The sequence below is a fragment of the Penicilliopsis zonata genome (genome assembly GCF_001890105.1).
Source record: "Penicilliopsis zonata CBS 506.65 unplaced genomic scaffold ASPZOscaffold_12, whole genome shotgun sequence".
Lineage (NCBI taxonomy): Eukaryota > Fungi > Ascomycota > Eurotiomycetes > Eurotiales > Aspergillaceae > Penicilliopsis > Penicilliopsis zonata.
In genome coordinates, this window is record NW_019208921.1 from 314,025 (window position 1) to 328,269 (window position 14,245).

The window sequence follows — 14,245 nt, forward strand, 5'->3', positions numbered from 1 at the left end:
GGCCCAAGCTGGACAGAGGAGCTGGCCTTTTGGATTAAGAGAAGAGAATTCTTCGTACAGTCAAGCTTCTCTGCCTCGACTTCGTTGGCCCTTTTGGAAAGTTTATTTGATTCTCTGTAGGGGTCTTCGGATGTGTTGAAAGACTCGATGGCAGTGTCGAGCACGCTCGAGACATAAGCATCGATCCCATCATTTTTCTCGTTGTTACTGACTCCCAAATTGTTTTCAAGCGGGGGCGGTTCTATCTTCAGAGACGCTGCTTCAAGACGGCTCTGTTGAGGAGTTATATCCCAAGCCACGTCACCTGTTTCCTCTCTCGTAGTTCTAAGAAAATTGGACAGGAATAGCGCTTCATCTTTGTTGACATCGAGTCTTTCCTTGAGGACGTCTCGGAAGAGCTGCAAGAGTTTGGAGGTCCCGTCGAAAGCCTGTCTACCGTCCGTCTGGTAGCTCTGGTCGATATAGATTGATGGATCGATGGTTGTCGAGCAGCGAGCAATGCCGTAGAAACGTGCATACTGTTGAAAAGATGGCTCTCCACGCTCCTCCATAACGACCGAATCTCTGGAAACCGTATGGTCTGTCTGGTAGGTATGTTTTGGGGGGTGAGGAGGATTTGGCGTATGTTGAGACTCACGTGGATGCTACTCTCGAAGCCTAGCCTAAAAGAGTTCTCTCTTCTATTCCAGGCCATCGAAGTAAAGCGAAGATGCCCAAGATATATGTCAAAGATATATGTAGACTCTGAAAGAATTTATTGTAGTTCCTCTATTAACGCCTTGAAGCTGTGTGTGCTAGTATTGATATCCTCCCACAATCTGCAATTGCTTCCTAGTTAGAAACTCCGATTTTGATTCCATGTTCCACCTCGCTTGAATATGACGCCAAATAAAAAAAACAATTGGAGATCAGAGGGCCAGCCTCCTCGTCGATTAGTCGTTGTAGTTAGACTGGCGGGAGCCGTCTTTGTTGACTTTTGGCAGATTGTAAAGCGCAGCCAGCACGTCTTCTTGGGATTTGCCCTCGGGGTCCAGGTATGGACGTTCTGCATGGCAAGCAACTCGAACCGCATGGCGACGGTGGGGGGCAAATCCATAGGTGGCGGTATGATTCTGTTGGTGCCATTAGGATTCTTGATCTTTGATTTTTCGGAATCGAGCAGAACTTACAGTTGTGCGATTGTCCCAGAACGCCACGTCGTTCTTACCCCATTGGAAGCGCGCATGCATCTCTTGGGTTGTAGCAATGACCTCTGTCAAGTATTTGAGAATAGCATCGCTTTCAGTTTTGGGGATGCCGACAATCTTGGTCACAAATCCAGGGTTGAAGAAAAGGCTGTTGAGGCCAGTGACCGGGTTGGTGCGGATAAGGGGATGCTCGGTGGTGACCGGCTCACGGCGAACGGTACGTCCGAGGGCGCGGGTATCAGAGGCTTGCATATTCGCAGAGTGAAGTGCAGTCAATCCCTTGAGGTAGGTTTGCATGTGCGAGGAGAGTGCATCGTAGGCCGCATACTGTGACGACCACAGGGTGTCACCACCTCCGCCACGAGGAGGGCCGGTCAGGACCTTCAAAGAGGTGTATGAGGGTGGTTGGACTTCATAGGTCACCTATAAGGCTAGTCAGTCAAAGATTTTAGTCGACAACGACGAAGGGAAATTTACATCTGAATGCCAAAGGAAGCCAGGTGTGAACAAAGCACGCTGGTCCACAGCGTTTTCCCCGGCGTATACTACATGGACATCCTCCAGCCCTTTCTTGCGGGGAACTGATGTTGTCGCATGCTGTAGAAACGGGAATTAGATAAGGATGACTGGAAAATTGAATTTCGACGGGTGTCGTCAAATACCTTATGAAGTGTGCCAAAATACCGTCCTAGCTCTCTCTGGGCCTCGATATCGAACTCATCCTGGTCTCTGAAGAAAACCACCCCTCTCACTGCAATTAACCTGGCCAAATCATCTTTCTGGGCATGCGTGAGCTTCGCGAGGTTCACGCCATGTACTTCAGTTCCAATTTTAGGGGTATAGTCGAAGACATCGGTCGCGTCGCGAAGTAGATTGCGAAATTTAGGATCTCCACGCAGGCCTTTGTCCTCGTAAGGTAGGGATTCAATTGGGCCCCAGGTGATATCTGGGAACGAGGGAAGCAAGTCTTCATATTCGTAATCCTCATGATTCTTCACAAGAGTGCGGCCAGGTTCATATTGGAATTTATTGCTGCTCTCGATTTGTTTTGCCGGCACTGACTGGATGGGCAATCGCTCCTCGAGTAAGGGTGCCATATTGAGAACGATCTAGTACTTCGATGGATCAAGAGTATTTCCAGAAGGCAAGGAGGCGGCCAGAAGACAATGATTGAATGTGCAGTTGTTGCTGGAAAGAGATTACTGTGAGGAATACAACTGTCCTTATATAGGCGAGGTACCATAGGTTTCTGGGGTAAGGAGGCCCTATGAAACACTATTGGGGATCCATCTAGTCCAGAGCTGACTTGCCATTATTACGCATTCCTGTTGAGTCTTGAGGCGGTAGATCGATGGCGCCATCGCTGGAGATAATCACAACGTCTCTTGAGGTGGATCCGGCTTTCATAAGTCAATTCAGTCTCTTAAGTTCAGTTTATACTTAGGCAGTTAGGTAATCTGCCGTGCAATTAATCAGCTACACTGAGGCTGATTCTGGATTAGACATTGAATCTTCCTGTAGCACGTCATATTCTCTGACGTTATGGCGAGATGCCATCAATTCTGACGAATTGGGAACCGCAGGCACAAGGGAAACCAGGGGAAAGCAGGAGTTCAAGCCGGCTGACCGCCAGTTGTCGTACGAAGCTCCCTGATGATCTGTTTCGAACTAACGTCTCACAACCAGTGGAGCGTAATACTGCGGTGTCATCCTTGATAGTTAGATGTTGATAACTCGATCGCGATCTTGGGAGAAGGAGGCTGTCGGGTTGAGGCTTTGCCTGGAAAGGTTTAGCGTTGGGCGATCTGGGGTGGGATCGTCGATCACGCAAGAGCGTCGGTTTCTTGCGTTCCAGCCTAGGATAGAACGACTCTCCACTACTTACGACGAGAGGAGATTCCAGTCTCTCCTATCTACTCTCAGGGGATGATGGCGTGGCAATTAATGAGGCAGCCGTGGCTTGCTATTAACATTACGAGATGAAACCAGTCTCTGAAGATGCGGAAACCCCTAGAGTCAAATGCAATGCCAGAAAAGGTTTCCCGTCAATATAGCCATTCATGATATTCACCGATTTCAGGGGTAGTAATATACAAGAGAAGATTCCTGACTATGTCCTTCCGATGGGAGTTTGCACCGAGATCCACTAAAACCGGCTGTCGCCCATAGACGGCGGGCCGAGGACAACCTCTTGAACTTGCTCCTTGACACTGCCCAGTCGACTGGCCACCCCCAAGATTCCACTCTCAACATCTCCGAGGACGGCTGCCAGGTCATTGAGTGCGGAAATAGGCGTTCCGCCGCCACCTGCCGCCCCCTCGCGATTCCTCGACGCCACAAATTCGTTGATCTGTCTGCTGAGGGTGAGCTCGACATTGTGTAGGTGATCCTCGATATCTTTCAGGTTGCGCTTGTAGCGGTCAAGGACCGATCCCATCTCATCGGAACGCTGCGAAAAGTAGTCCACTAGGTTGACAGGAATCCCGTTGATCGAGGTCGCGGTTGACGGGTCGCCCTCAACCTCATCGGGGAGGGCGAGGGTGTTCTTGCGGGTAGAGCGAAGCGACTGTCGGTCGGGCAATTTCTGGTCTTGGGCAGACCACCACCCGGCTCCTCCAGCAGTTTGATACTGCATCGGCAGCTTCAGTGTGTCGATGGAGCGGAAGGCAACCTGCGCCTCCGCCGCATCTCGCGCCACCAAGTTGCGCAGCTGATCGATGTCACTGGCGTCGTTCTCTAATGCGTGTTGTATGGTATCAAGTTTTCCTTGCACGAACTCGACATCATTCGGGATCGTGGACCATTCGCTCTCCAGGGTCGGGAAAAGATAGGTAATTTCGTTGCACATCTTGATCTGATTGAGAATGAAAGCATCCATTCTTTCGATTGAATCTTTGATCTCATCAGCGCAGCTCTCGAACTTGGTTGTCGGCAGGAGATTGCTCAAATCGATCTTCACGCCGGGGACCACGGTGCTTGCTGCTGCCGGCTGCTGTTGGGGCTGTTGTATCCCAGTAGGCTTATTGCCAAATAAGGAGAGTGTAGGGGTCTGGTTCTGGGTTCTGTTTGGATTTTGTTAGCTGAAGCAGAAGGACACCACAGACAAAAACATGTTTCCTTACGTAGTAGTCGAAGCCCCCAGTCCACCGAAAGGAGTTTTGTTCTGGGTTTGCGCAGCAGAGGCGCCGCCCAGGTTTCCAAACAATCCACCACCAGTAGTACCACTTTGCGTGGTGTTGCCTCCAGCTGTAGCTCCTCCAAATAGCCCGGTTGACTGAGGCTGTGATGCAGCTGGTGTTGCGCTTCCAAAGAGACCCCCACCGGTTGTTGTGCTGCTTTGTTGCTGGCCACCCAAGCCCGAAAACATATTGGTACCCGTCGATGATGGTTGCTGCGTAGTTGTGTTTCCAAATAGGCCACCACTCGGTTTTGTAGAGCCACCAAGGTTTCCGAATAGACCTCCACCAGTTGCGCCTGACGTTCCAGTAGCTGCTGGAGTGGTCGCAGAGGCAGCTTGAGTGTTGGTGCCGCCGCTTTTGATAAAAGTAAAGTATTAGCCTTCCATTCCCAAGGTCACCGAGTAGATTCTCTGGCCTGTCCTCGCTCTCTAGGGTCTAGACGAGAAAACAGGGATTGCTAGCCTGATGGGCGGCTATGCAAGGGAAGTTGTGCACTCACAACAAAGAATTGGCGGTGTTTGTATTGACCATCAGGCCGCCTGGGGCAGCACCTGTCGTCTTAGGCGCAAACATTGTGGGCCGAAGGACTGTCCGAGAACAAAGGAATGCTGATTGAGCCACAGGGAATGCGCCCTCTCCCAGTCCCAGCTTTGGCGACTTCCCCGACAGGGCGGCCCGAAAACAAAAGCCAGCCTAGGATGGACGGGGAAAGATTTCCCGCGCCGAGATCTGCTTAACCCGAAATAGAAATAGTATATCAACCTCACGTCAAGCTCCTTCCTTTGTAAAGAGTCATTATTCTCTCATTCTGAATTGACCTACATGTTGTTGAGACAGCCAGCACTCTCCCAAGTGAAGTAAAGTATTCAAAGAGCATTGAATTATCTGAAACTTGGTCAATCAGATAAAATTGGAGACTGAAAGCCCACCTAGTGCCGTGAATATTACTACTACTCAGTGATATCTCCAGATTCCTATTCTTGGTGTCCACTATTGGTTTCATTGTGCTATGGTTAATTCACATTGCATTATGGATCATAAGAAAAGATCTGTTTTGATTGGTTTTTCTGGTTTCTAGATATAGCAGGTCTAGAAAGAAATTTTCTTCAGGTTCCGAAGTCACTCATCATATAAAACAGCCTATAATTTTCTTCTTTTTGGAGGATAAGCTACTCTTTTTGCTTATTTAAATCCTTTATAAGCCTTGATTCTTTCCCTCAGGAACAGTATCTTCCTTTGGACATCATGGAAGCCAGAGCATCTGACTGGCAACCGGTATGCGTTGCCTCAACTCGAGGGTCTGATGACCAACCGAGGATAGAAAATGAGAAGGGTTCATATGACGGGTCTATTGAGCAGAAATCAAACTTCTACAAATATGCAGAGTGGTAAGATGGACAATGTCTTCTTGCAATGCGTTGAGCTCACATGGACGTACTAGGTCACCGGATGGCACCACCATTCTAACAGACTCTGCCGACCACCATATTCGGACGTACATATTGTGAGTACTTTCCCTCGAGAGGTAGTCAAATTGCCGTCTGACTTGGTTTATTCAGGCCCCCAGATCTTCTGGAAGAAAGAGAACAACCTCTTCAGTTGACACCTTATTCAATCTTGCCTTCGGTGGAGCCAACTTATGCGACTGCTATATATCCCTTCTTTTCTTTACAGGATCCATCGACGACTGTGTTTTTGTCATCTGTCAGAGACCATCCTATTCGACTCACATCAGCTCTTGCACCACATACATTTGCGACGTACTCGCTCATTCATCCAACAACGGAAGCCTTTATCACACCCCATTCTATTATCTATCCATTAAGCCTGGGCGGGACACATTTCCTGACTGGCTCGGACAGTCTCATATGTCTTTTTGATGTCTCACGCCCAGGGACTGACGGGCCTGTTTCCAGAATGGCCACGATACCCAGCAAACGGAGGCAAATTGTCGGCGGGGGCGTCGGTATGAAAGGCATCGTTTCAGCATTGGCTGTCAGTCCTACGGAAGATAGCTTGTTAGCTGCTGGAACGTTCACCAGACACGTTGGACTGTACGGGTCCAACGGCTCGGGGGAGATGCTTGGAACTTTCAGTATTGCAAAGACAGACGCCGACCGTCAAATTGGTGGAAGAGGAGTCACTCAGATTTGCTGGAGTCCGTGTGGTAGATATCTCTATATTGCAGAGCGAAAGAGCGATGGTGTGTTGGTCTATGATATCAGAGTCACAGGTCAGCTCATGGCATGGCTGCGAGGACGCAAGGCTTTTACGAACCAACGCATGAAGATTGATATTGTACCTTCAGGAGAAGATGGCTCTCACGAGATCTGGGCTGGAGGAACGGACGGGTTTATGAGAGTCTGGAAAGATCCTGCCCTTTCAGTAGGAGCTAAGGATCCTGACTGGGAATGGAGAGTACATGATGGTAAATACTTTTGGCTCTTGTCTTTATGGAAATGAAGATTTGGGCATAAATGCTAATGTTATATAGACGCTGTGACGAGTGCCGCTTTTCACCCTCAGGGGAACGTGGCAGCGACATGCTCTGGTCAGAGACGCAACCAAGATTTCGAAATGGCCGATGGCAACGGAGAAGACGAGCAATATGGCCAGGGGGACAACAGCCTCAAAGTCTGGTCACTGCCGTTTCTTGGGGAAAGCATAAATGGCGAAAGAAGCTAAGGGCAGCCAGAATACCTCGAAACTGGCTTGTCTACACCACTCGAAGGAACCGAAACCAGCTAAGCGTCTGTTTCATCTGTTGTTGGTCTATCGACTCGATGGCTACACTCTCAGTGAGGACTGCGGCCAACCGGCGGCCAGAATGCTGAACCGGAGGCTTCCATTTTATCACGGTCCCACAACTGTCCACCGTTTTTGGAAATGGGTGGGCTCGAGAACAATATCAGAGCCCAGCCTTGCCCTGATCCGCCTTTCCCTGACGAAGGCTGGGGTTCAGTATGCATATCTCTTACTTGAGGTTCAAAGTGAGAGCAACATGTTTTTCGCAGCACCCAAACTGAACTGCCACCCATGATTTTTTCTTAGGTACTCAGGCTGATTTTGCAGCTGTTCTAATGAGGGTCAGTTTATCAACCCAAATTTATCTCATTCATCGACATCTCCCCCAACCCCCCTATTCACTCTTTCTTCAGTATACAATAGCATTGAATCAGCATTGTATACCTTTAACCCCATTGACCTGAAACAAGCATCCCTCATTGTCTTTCTTATTTGGAGGGCTGGTATATTCGACTACCTCCTGCCCCCCGTTTCCCAAACCCTCTCCCAATATCTTCGTCCGTCTGGCTTCAGAACCTCACCTTCTCTCGACCCTTCCCCCCAACTTTCTTCTCTACCCAACCTGTCCCCCAGTTCCCTCCCTCTTATCTTGAACATCTACATTCAACATATCAAACTCATATCGAAAACACCTCATCTAACAGATTCCAGTCATGTCGTCCCAGGAACACGAGTTCGAAGAGCTTTACAAGGCCCTGCAGCTGGCAAACAGTTTCCCTGGTTACGACAACGGGGATGGCTATGGGATGCCCGACCATGAATATCCCGAAATCGCGCTTGATGACCCGTAAGTGGTTGCCCATCCCTCATGGTTTGATATTTGTTTTCTAACACGTCTTGACAGCATCTGGGATGAGTTCTTCGACTTTGATCCAAAGCCTGATGTGTCTGGCATTGAAGACTTCGTCAATGCATCTGATTCCACTGTTCCCAACCATGCTTCTTTGCAAGCTGAGGAGACCCCCTCGGGTCTAACCACTCAGGAACCCAGTCTTCACAATGATATGGCCCAGAAGAACAACCAAGTCAAGTATGTTGTCCTGTTTGCAAGTGTGTACATCGTAATATTGACAGTATTAGTGCTGGAATTCCCATGACCACTCCTTCGCGTTTGAGCCTTGATTCAACCGTGACTGCGGCGAGTCCCTTGGGCCTTGCCATCCAGGAAACCAATCTTGACGATTCTATGGCCCAGAAGAACAACCAAGTCAAGTATGTCCCCCTGTTTGCAAGTATGTCTAGTATTGTTTTGACAGTAGCAGTACTGGAAATGTCATCGCCACTTCTTCTCCTTCTTTGACCTTGAACACTGCTTTAAGCCCTTCGTCCCAGGGCTTCCCCTTGACCAGCTCGGCCTCTGTCAACAAAGGTGAAGGGCTCACTGCTAACTCCCCCGGTGCTAGCGTCACCAAACCTTCCTACAGACCGTCTGCTGGCTGTGCTACCAAGGCACTCTACCAAAACCGCACTGTGCAGATGGCCTCGCCTACTACTCCAAGTGAAAACTACGAAATCTTGCATTTTGTAGAAGGCCTGCCGTTGCCAGGTCCAGAACTTCCGAAGATGGCCCAGCTCATGAATCCCCTTGCTTTTGGCCTGGACACTAAGACCATCTTCCAGTCCATCGCAGAGGCACGTGCTTATCGGGAGTTCAGGGAAGAAGTCCACCATGATCCAACCTTGCCAACAACTGATCTCCAACGATGTGCAATTGTCAAGGCTTTGGTCCGTGCTTTCAACAATATGGATGGTATCAACAATGACGGAAACGACATGAAGAATATGTTCGCGAACAAGAAATATTCTGACTCCGTGATCGAAGCCGCATGTTGGAAAATCTTGGTAAGGAACATCAGCTACATTATTACTTCAGCTACCACACTAACACGTTTTAATAGCATGCATGTGAGAAACGCCATACCTATGGACCCCTGCTGCCCAATTATGGGATCAAGACCACAACACGCGGCCGTATCCCTACGTTTGCGCAGCGCATGACCCATATCATCTATTACTTGACCGTAAGTCCAACTTCGAATTAAAGACATCGGGGCCTGGATTCTGACCAACGATAGTACTCGAAAACTGGCTGCAAGCAGATGGTAGCAGCTCCAGGCATCAAGAATATCGTCGATGACCCATGTGAATTCGTAAAGGTAAGACTATATATTTTGCTTCATTGACAAGTTTGATCTGACTTTACGACCTAGCGTATCAAAACCAACAAACGTCTCAACGATAAAAAAGGCCAAACTCTCCAGAGAAACAAAGAAGCCCAGAATTCGCAGAACCCTGAAGCCAAGGCCACCGAACCCAAAGGCAAAGGGGAAAAGAAGGCTGAAAAGCCTACTGCCTCGGCCATGGAACTGCCACACGCTGCTCAGGATTCTCCAGGCCCTATGGGAGTCCAGACGCCTCAGATTCTTCGACAGACAGAGGCAATTCCTGCCACTACGCAGAGCCGTCAGAAGCCTGACCCTATTGGAGTGCGAATGCCTGTGCACCCAAGCCTGAACGGGCCTATGTCTGCCACTCCGACCGCCCAGCAGCCTGGCCTTGTGGGAATTCGAACCCCTGTGCACTCAGGCATGAACGTGGCCCTGACTATCACTCCAGAGAGCCGTCAGAATTCTGGCGTTAATGCAGTTCGAATGCCTGCACACTCAAGCCTGAACGGGGCCATTTCTACCACTCCAAGCCCTCAACAGCCTGGCCTCGTGGCAGTTCGAACACCTGTGAACCCAAGACCTAACGGGATCATGTCTACCGCTCCAAGCCCTCAGCAGCCTGGCCTTGTGGCAGTTCGAGCGCCTGTGAACCCAAGACCGAACGGGGTCATGTCTACCACTCCGAGCCCCCGGCAGCCTGGCCTCATGGCAGTTCAAAAGCCAATGCACCCAAGCCTGAATGGGGTCGTGTCTACCGCTCCGAGCCCTCAGCCTGGCCTTGTGGGAGTTCGGACACCCGTGAACTCAAGACCGAACGGGGCCATTTCTACCACTCCGAGCCCCCAGAAGACTAACCTCATGGGATTTCAAACGCCTATGCACCCAAGCCCGAATGGGGCAATGTATACTGCTCCGAGCCCCCAGAAGCCTGGCATCAGAGTGGTTCGAACGCCTCAGAACCCGAGACAGAATGGGGCTATAGCTGCCAGACAGCAGAGCCCCCCGAAGCCTGACGATCTCTCTGGTTTCATAAGCCCGGAGGCGATGCAAGGTTTTATCACCGGCTTGTCTGCCTATGACCCTACTCCCGTTCTGCGGGAAGCTCCAGTGGTCACTGCCAGTCAGGGGGCATTTGATGGCAACCCTGCTACTGTTTCACGCAATCAGATGCGTGCCGCAACCCCCATGATGGCTCCTGCCTCTCAGCCCATGAACATGCCTGCTGTCATGGGAAATGTCTATCCATATGGCATGCAAATGACGCCTTCGCCTGCCATGTACCATCCTATGTTCCAGCAAAATATGGCTATGGCTGGCTTCTATCCTTCACCTGCGGTACAAAACCCATATGCCACCCCGATGCATTCACGGTCTACCTCTGGTGCAAGCCAGCCCTCGATGTTGGGTTCCCCCTATCCTACTCCTCAGAGTTTCCATCGTGGAATGGCTGCCTCTGGTATGGAGAACAGGATCCCCACGAACATGATCGCGGCGCCTGTACCCAATGGGCCTCAGAAGCGGTCGATCTCTCAAGTCTACGGCCAGCAGTACGATAACTTGCCTGCCAATAAGCGTCAGTGCTGATCCCGGATCCTCGCACACCATGCCGATCCGGAGGCTGTCTCCTCTGCCAAATACCTTACTATTTTTGACGACTATCGAGTTTCCATATCTCTGATTCTGTGATTGATCATGTTTTCTGCTTCTCTCCCTCGACGGCGTCGAATTTTCCCCTGCTCCTAGCTATCTGATTAGGTTTTCCTAAGCTTACCCTGTTGCTCTATGAGCTCAGGAGTTGATAGCTCTCTTGATCGATGTTTTTTATTCTTCCTTTTTTCTTCTAAGGCATTGCTTTCGGGTTGGTTCCGTTTCCATGCTTTCTTCCCCTTCCCCATTGGCTTTTTCTCCCTTAATGCAAACGTCGTCACCTCAGACACTAGGTTGTTACTATGTCTCGTTGCGGTCTATCGGAGAGTCGTCCTGGAAGCTTAGTTTATGGTGTGGCTGGCGTGTTTACTGCTGATAGATATCTCTTCTTTCTGGCGATGGTTCTTGCTTCCGAATCCCCTCCAACTGCCTTATGTTATTTTACTCTAGTTTACACTTCAAGGTTATGCATAATGACGCGTTTAATTTATTTCTTAATCATTACTGCTTCAGCCCTTCAAGACAAAACCTCCCCTACGCCCTTGAAGCTTTCATTTCTCAGCGCCTCGCTAGATTTTTCTTTCTGTTTTCTTTCTTGAAGGATATCTTGTCTTCGTTTGGTTTATGTGCCACAGGAAGTTCAGTTTCCTAGAGAAATTTGATGAAACCTTGGTCCTTGATTTACGCCACGTAAATGCCGTACTTCTCATACGGGAAATTCTCGAGCGTGGTAAGAAGCTCTCCCATCCCATCATTTAACTGGCCAGGCGATCCAGAGCCCTGTACTCTCCAGGCTTGAAGAGCCTCCGCCTCTTTCTCCGCCGCGGACTTCTCTTCCTCTTTGTGCTGACCCGTCAAGCCGGCCAGGACTTCTTCCTCGCGGCCCGTGTATGCTTCCAAAAGACCCGGATGAGGGCACCAGACCACTCTCATCCCTGCTCTACGGCCGGCCTCAACGCCGGGGACGGCATCTTCGAAGACAAGACACTCGCTGGGCGAGATCTCCTTCTCGCCCTTCTGCCGAAGATTTGCGTTGATCGTTTCCAGTGCGAGCAGATAGATGTCTGGCAGAGGTTTACCACGCCCCTTTCCGATCCGGGGATCGTCTCCCAGAACACGCTCAGACTCGGGAAATGCAGAGAACAGCTCTGGCAAGTGGTCAGACTTCAGCTTGAAGTTTGCCTTGTGAGATGAGGTTGCCAGCGCAATATACACGGGCTTATCAGTCGACTGGGTTGCGACCAGCTTGGAAAGCAATGTCATGACACCAGGGAGTGGCTGAGACCGAGGGAAGTATTCGCGCTGCAGAGCGACTTGTTTCTGTGCGTACTCCTCATGGGAGATGGGGAGCTGAGCCCACTCATGGAAGATTTTGGTCGCCTATATACAAACCATTAGTCAACAAGCTTCTGGATTTGCTACTGTTCCAGAAATCCCTGGGGTAGACATGTACCTCAGGCGCCGGCCTTCCCTGCAGCTGAGCCTTGATTGACCATGGGAGCGATGGCTTTCCGTACTCGTGCAGAATTTTGTTAGTGACAGCCGAGTAAAGATCCTCGGAGTCGATTAGGAGGCCATCCATGTCGAAGAGACAAGCCCGTACGGGGGCCGTGCTGCGGGGATATATTTTCAGCGACAAGACGAAGGCATGACTACTAGCCAGCTGCAACTGTCACTCACATGGGGGAGGCGGAGGCCATTGTATATACAGTCTAGAAGAGAAAGAAAGAGAAAAGAATGGCAGAAACCCTCTTTTGCCAAGGGACAGCGACAGTTGTCTAAATACTAGTAACGAACAGGAGTTCCAGATACCTAAAGAGGGGAAGCCTGCTTACTACCAGCGGTATCCACTTTTGGAAGCTCATTATCCGCGTTTCTTGACCGCCAACGAACTGGAAGTGATTAATTACTTTTATTCCTGAATAACTAGCCATAATGGCAGGCAGTGACTCGATAGCTGGATCTGATAAGAAGATCGATACAGCAGTGGATAATCCTACTAATGATGCAAGTGATGAGGAAGATGTCTTTCACGATGCGCGGTTCCCCGCTGAGGAGGAAGCTGTGAGTTAACTACATTTAGTCCCTGGGGAGGTTTTGATGCCGAAACTAATACGATTTCTTGATACCAATCTAGCGCCTATTAGAAGAATCTCATAGTATTAAACTAGAAGCTAACCAGCTGTTTACCTCTGCCTGCTATGACCAAGCTATCTCCTGCTACGATCGTGCCCTCGCCTCATGTCCAAATTACCTTGACTACGAAGTGGCTGTCCTGCGAAGCAATATTTCTGCTTGCTATCTGAAGCTAAAGGATTGGAAAGCGGCCGTTGATTCTGCGACTGCATCTATCGAGTGCTTGGACAAGGTGGTTCCCCCGCCAGCGCAGCAGACTGCAGACCACTCCAAGGATGAGCTGCCAGCCGCAGGGCATCAGGATGGAGGTGACACTGTGGTGGAAATAACCGGTGATGATGAGGAGGCGGAAAAGGAGGAGCTCGAGCGCCTGAAAAGGCTTGATGAAAGGAGACGGGACGTCCTACGAATACGAGCGAAAGCGCTTATGAGGCGGGCACGGGCGAAGACTCAACTCGGAGGCTGGGGCAATCTTCAGGGCGCCGAAGAAGACTACAAGGCTCTGGCCGACATGGAGAATCTACCACCGGAGGATAGGCGGATTGTGCAGACAAGTCTTCGCGAGCTGCCCCAGAAGATCAAAGAGGCACGGGAAATGGAAATGGGAGAGATGATGGGCAAACTCAAGGAGGTAAGCATCGCGCGGGGAGAAGATATGAGCAGGCGCATTTGAACTGACAACTATGCTCCCTCTCCAGCTGGGCAATGGCATTCTGAAGCCTTTCGGACTATCAACTGAGAATTTTAAATTCGTCCAAGACCCAAAGACCGGCGGATATAGTATGAACTTCCAGTCATGATAAACGGGTTGTATTTTCTAGCCTTGAGATAGGGAGGGTATCAACCTTTCGTCACTCCATCGACCGGGAGGCTGCTGTCAGTTTGGCCTGTATCATAATAGAACTGCTGGTTCCTCTGGTGTCTTGTTGAACAACAACTCAAAGGGCAAGACGTTGAAACGATATTCCCCTCGAGTCGTGATGTAGAGTCATCGCTGCCCATGTGGCTTATCCGATGGTGGGGCATACGAGCTGCTTTCCCTTTTAAACCCCTCTGCAGCCCCCCCTCGTTAAGCAAACCAGGAGGAAACGATCCGGAATCACTCTTTGTTTTCAATTGCAAG

At 50.1% G+C, this 14,245-nt stretch overlaps 6 protein-coding genes across 6 annotated transcripts; 3 read left to right on the top strand and 3 right to left on the bottom strand.

Moving 5' to 3' along the window:
* Positions 1-932: 932 nt before the first annotated feature.
* Positions 933-2,284, bottom strand: ASPZODRAFT_144283 (hypothetical protein; the record flags this gene model as incomplete). Its single annotated transcript, XM_022724994.1, has 4 exons — positions 933-1,112; positions 1,170-1,610; positions 1,665-1,784; positions 1,850-2,284. The coding sequence occupies 4 exons, from the start codon at positions 2,282-2,284 to the stop codon at positions 933-935; spliced, it is 1,176 nt and encodes a 391-aa protein (XP_022579470.1).
* Positions 2,285-3,225: 941 nt separating this feature from the next.
* Positions 3,226-5,012, bottom strand: ASPZODRAFT_134382 (hypothetical protein). Its single transcript, XM_022723517.1, has 3 exons — positions 4,866-5,012; positions 4,310-4,720; positions 3,226-4,249 (listed from the first exon to the last, which is right to left on the bottom strand). The coding sequence occupies exons 1-3, from the start codon at positions 4,937-4,939 to the stop codon at positions 3,334-3,336; spliced, it is 1,401 nt and encodes a 466-aa protein (XP_022579471.1). The 5' UTR covers positions 4,940-5,012; the 3' UTR covers positions 3,226-3,333.
* Positions 5,013-5,611: 599 nt separating this feature from the next.
* ASPZODRAFT_153311 (hypothetical protein) lies at positions 5,612-7,051 on the top strand (the record flags this gene model as incomplete). Its single annotated transcript, XM_022725960.1, has 4 exons — positions 5,612-5,754; positions 5,808-5,870; positions 5,926-6,794; positions 6,861-7,051. The coding sequence occupies 4 exons, from the start codon at positions 5,612-5,614 to the stop codon at positions 7,049-7,051; spliced, it is 1,266 nt and encodes a 421-aa protein (XP_022579472.1).
* A 2,105-nt stretch (positions 7,052-9,156) lies between these two features.
* Positions 9,157-11,074, top strand: ASPZODRAFT_134383 (hypothetical protein). The gene is made up of 3 exons (XM_022723518.1): positions 9,157-9,192; positions 9,247-9,327; positions 9,382-11,074. The coding sequence occupies exons 1-3, from the start codon at positions 9,166-9,168 to the stop codon at positions 10,921-10,923; spliced, it is 1,650 nt and encodes a 549-aa protein (XP_022579473.1). The 5' UTR covers positions 9,157-9,165; the 3' UTR covers positions 10,924-11,074.
* Positions 11,075-11,344: 270 nt separating this feature from the next.
* Positions 11,345-12,794, bottom strand: ASPZODRAFT_134384 (hypothetical protein). Its single transcript, XM_022723519.1, has 3 exons — positions 12,667-12,794; positions 12,440-12,599; positions 11,345-12,366 (listed from the first exon to the last, which is right to left on the bottom strand). Exons 1-3 carry the CDS (start codon positions 12,684-12,686, stop codon positions 11,668-11,670), a joined length of 879 nt encoding a protein of 292 aa, XP_022579474.1. The 5' UTR covers positions 12,687-12,794; the 3' UTR covers positions 11,345-11,667.
* A 58-nt stretch (positions 12,795-12,852) lies between these two features.
* ASPZODRAFT_658434 (hypothetical protein) lies at positions 12,853-14,091 on the top strand. Its single transcript, XM_022729333.1, has 3 exons — positions 12,853-13,050; positions 13,124-13,753; positions 13,821-14,091. Exons 1-3 carry the CDS (start codon positions 12,922-12,924, stop codon positions 13,920-13,922), a joined length of 861 nt encoding a protein of 286 aa, XP_022579475.1. The 5' UTR covers positions 12,853-12,921; the 3' UTR covers positions 13,923-14,091.
* The last annotated feature ends 154 nt before the right edge of the window (positions 14,092-14,245 follow it).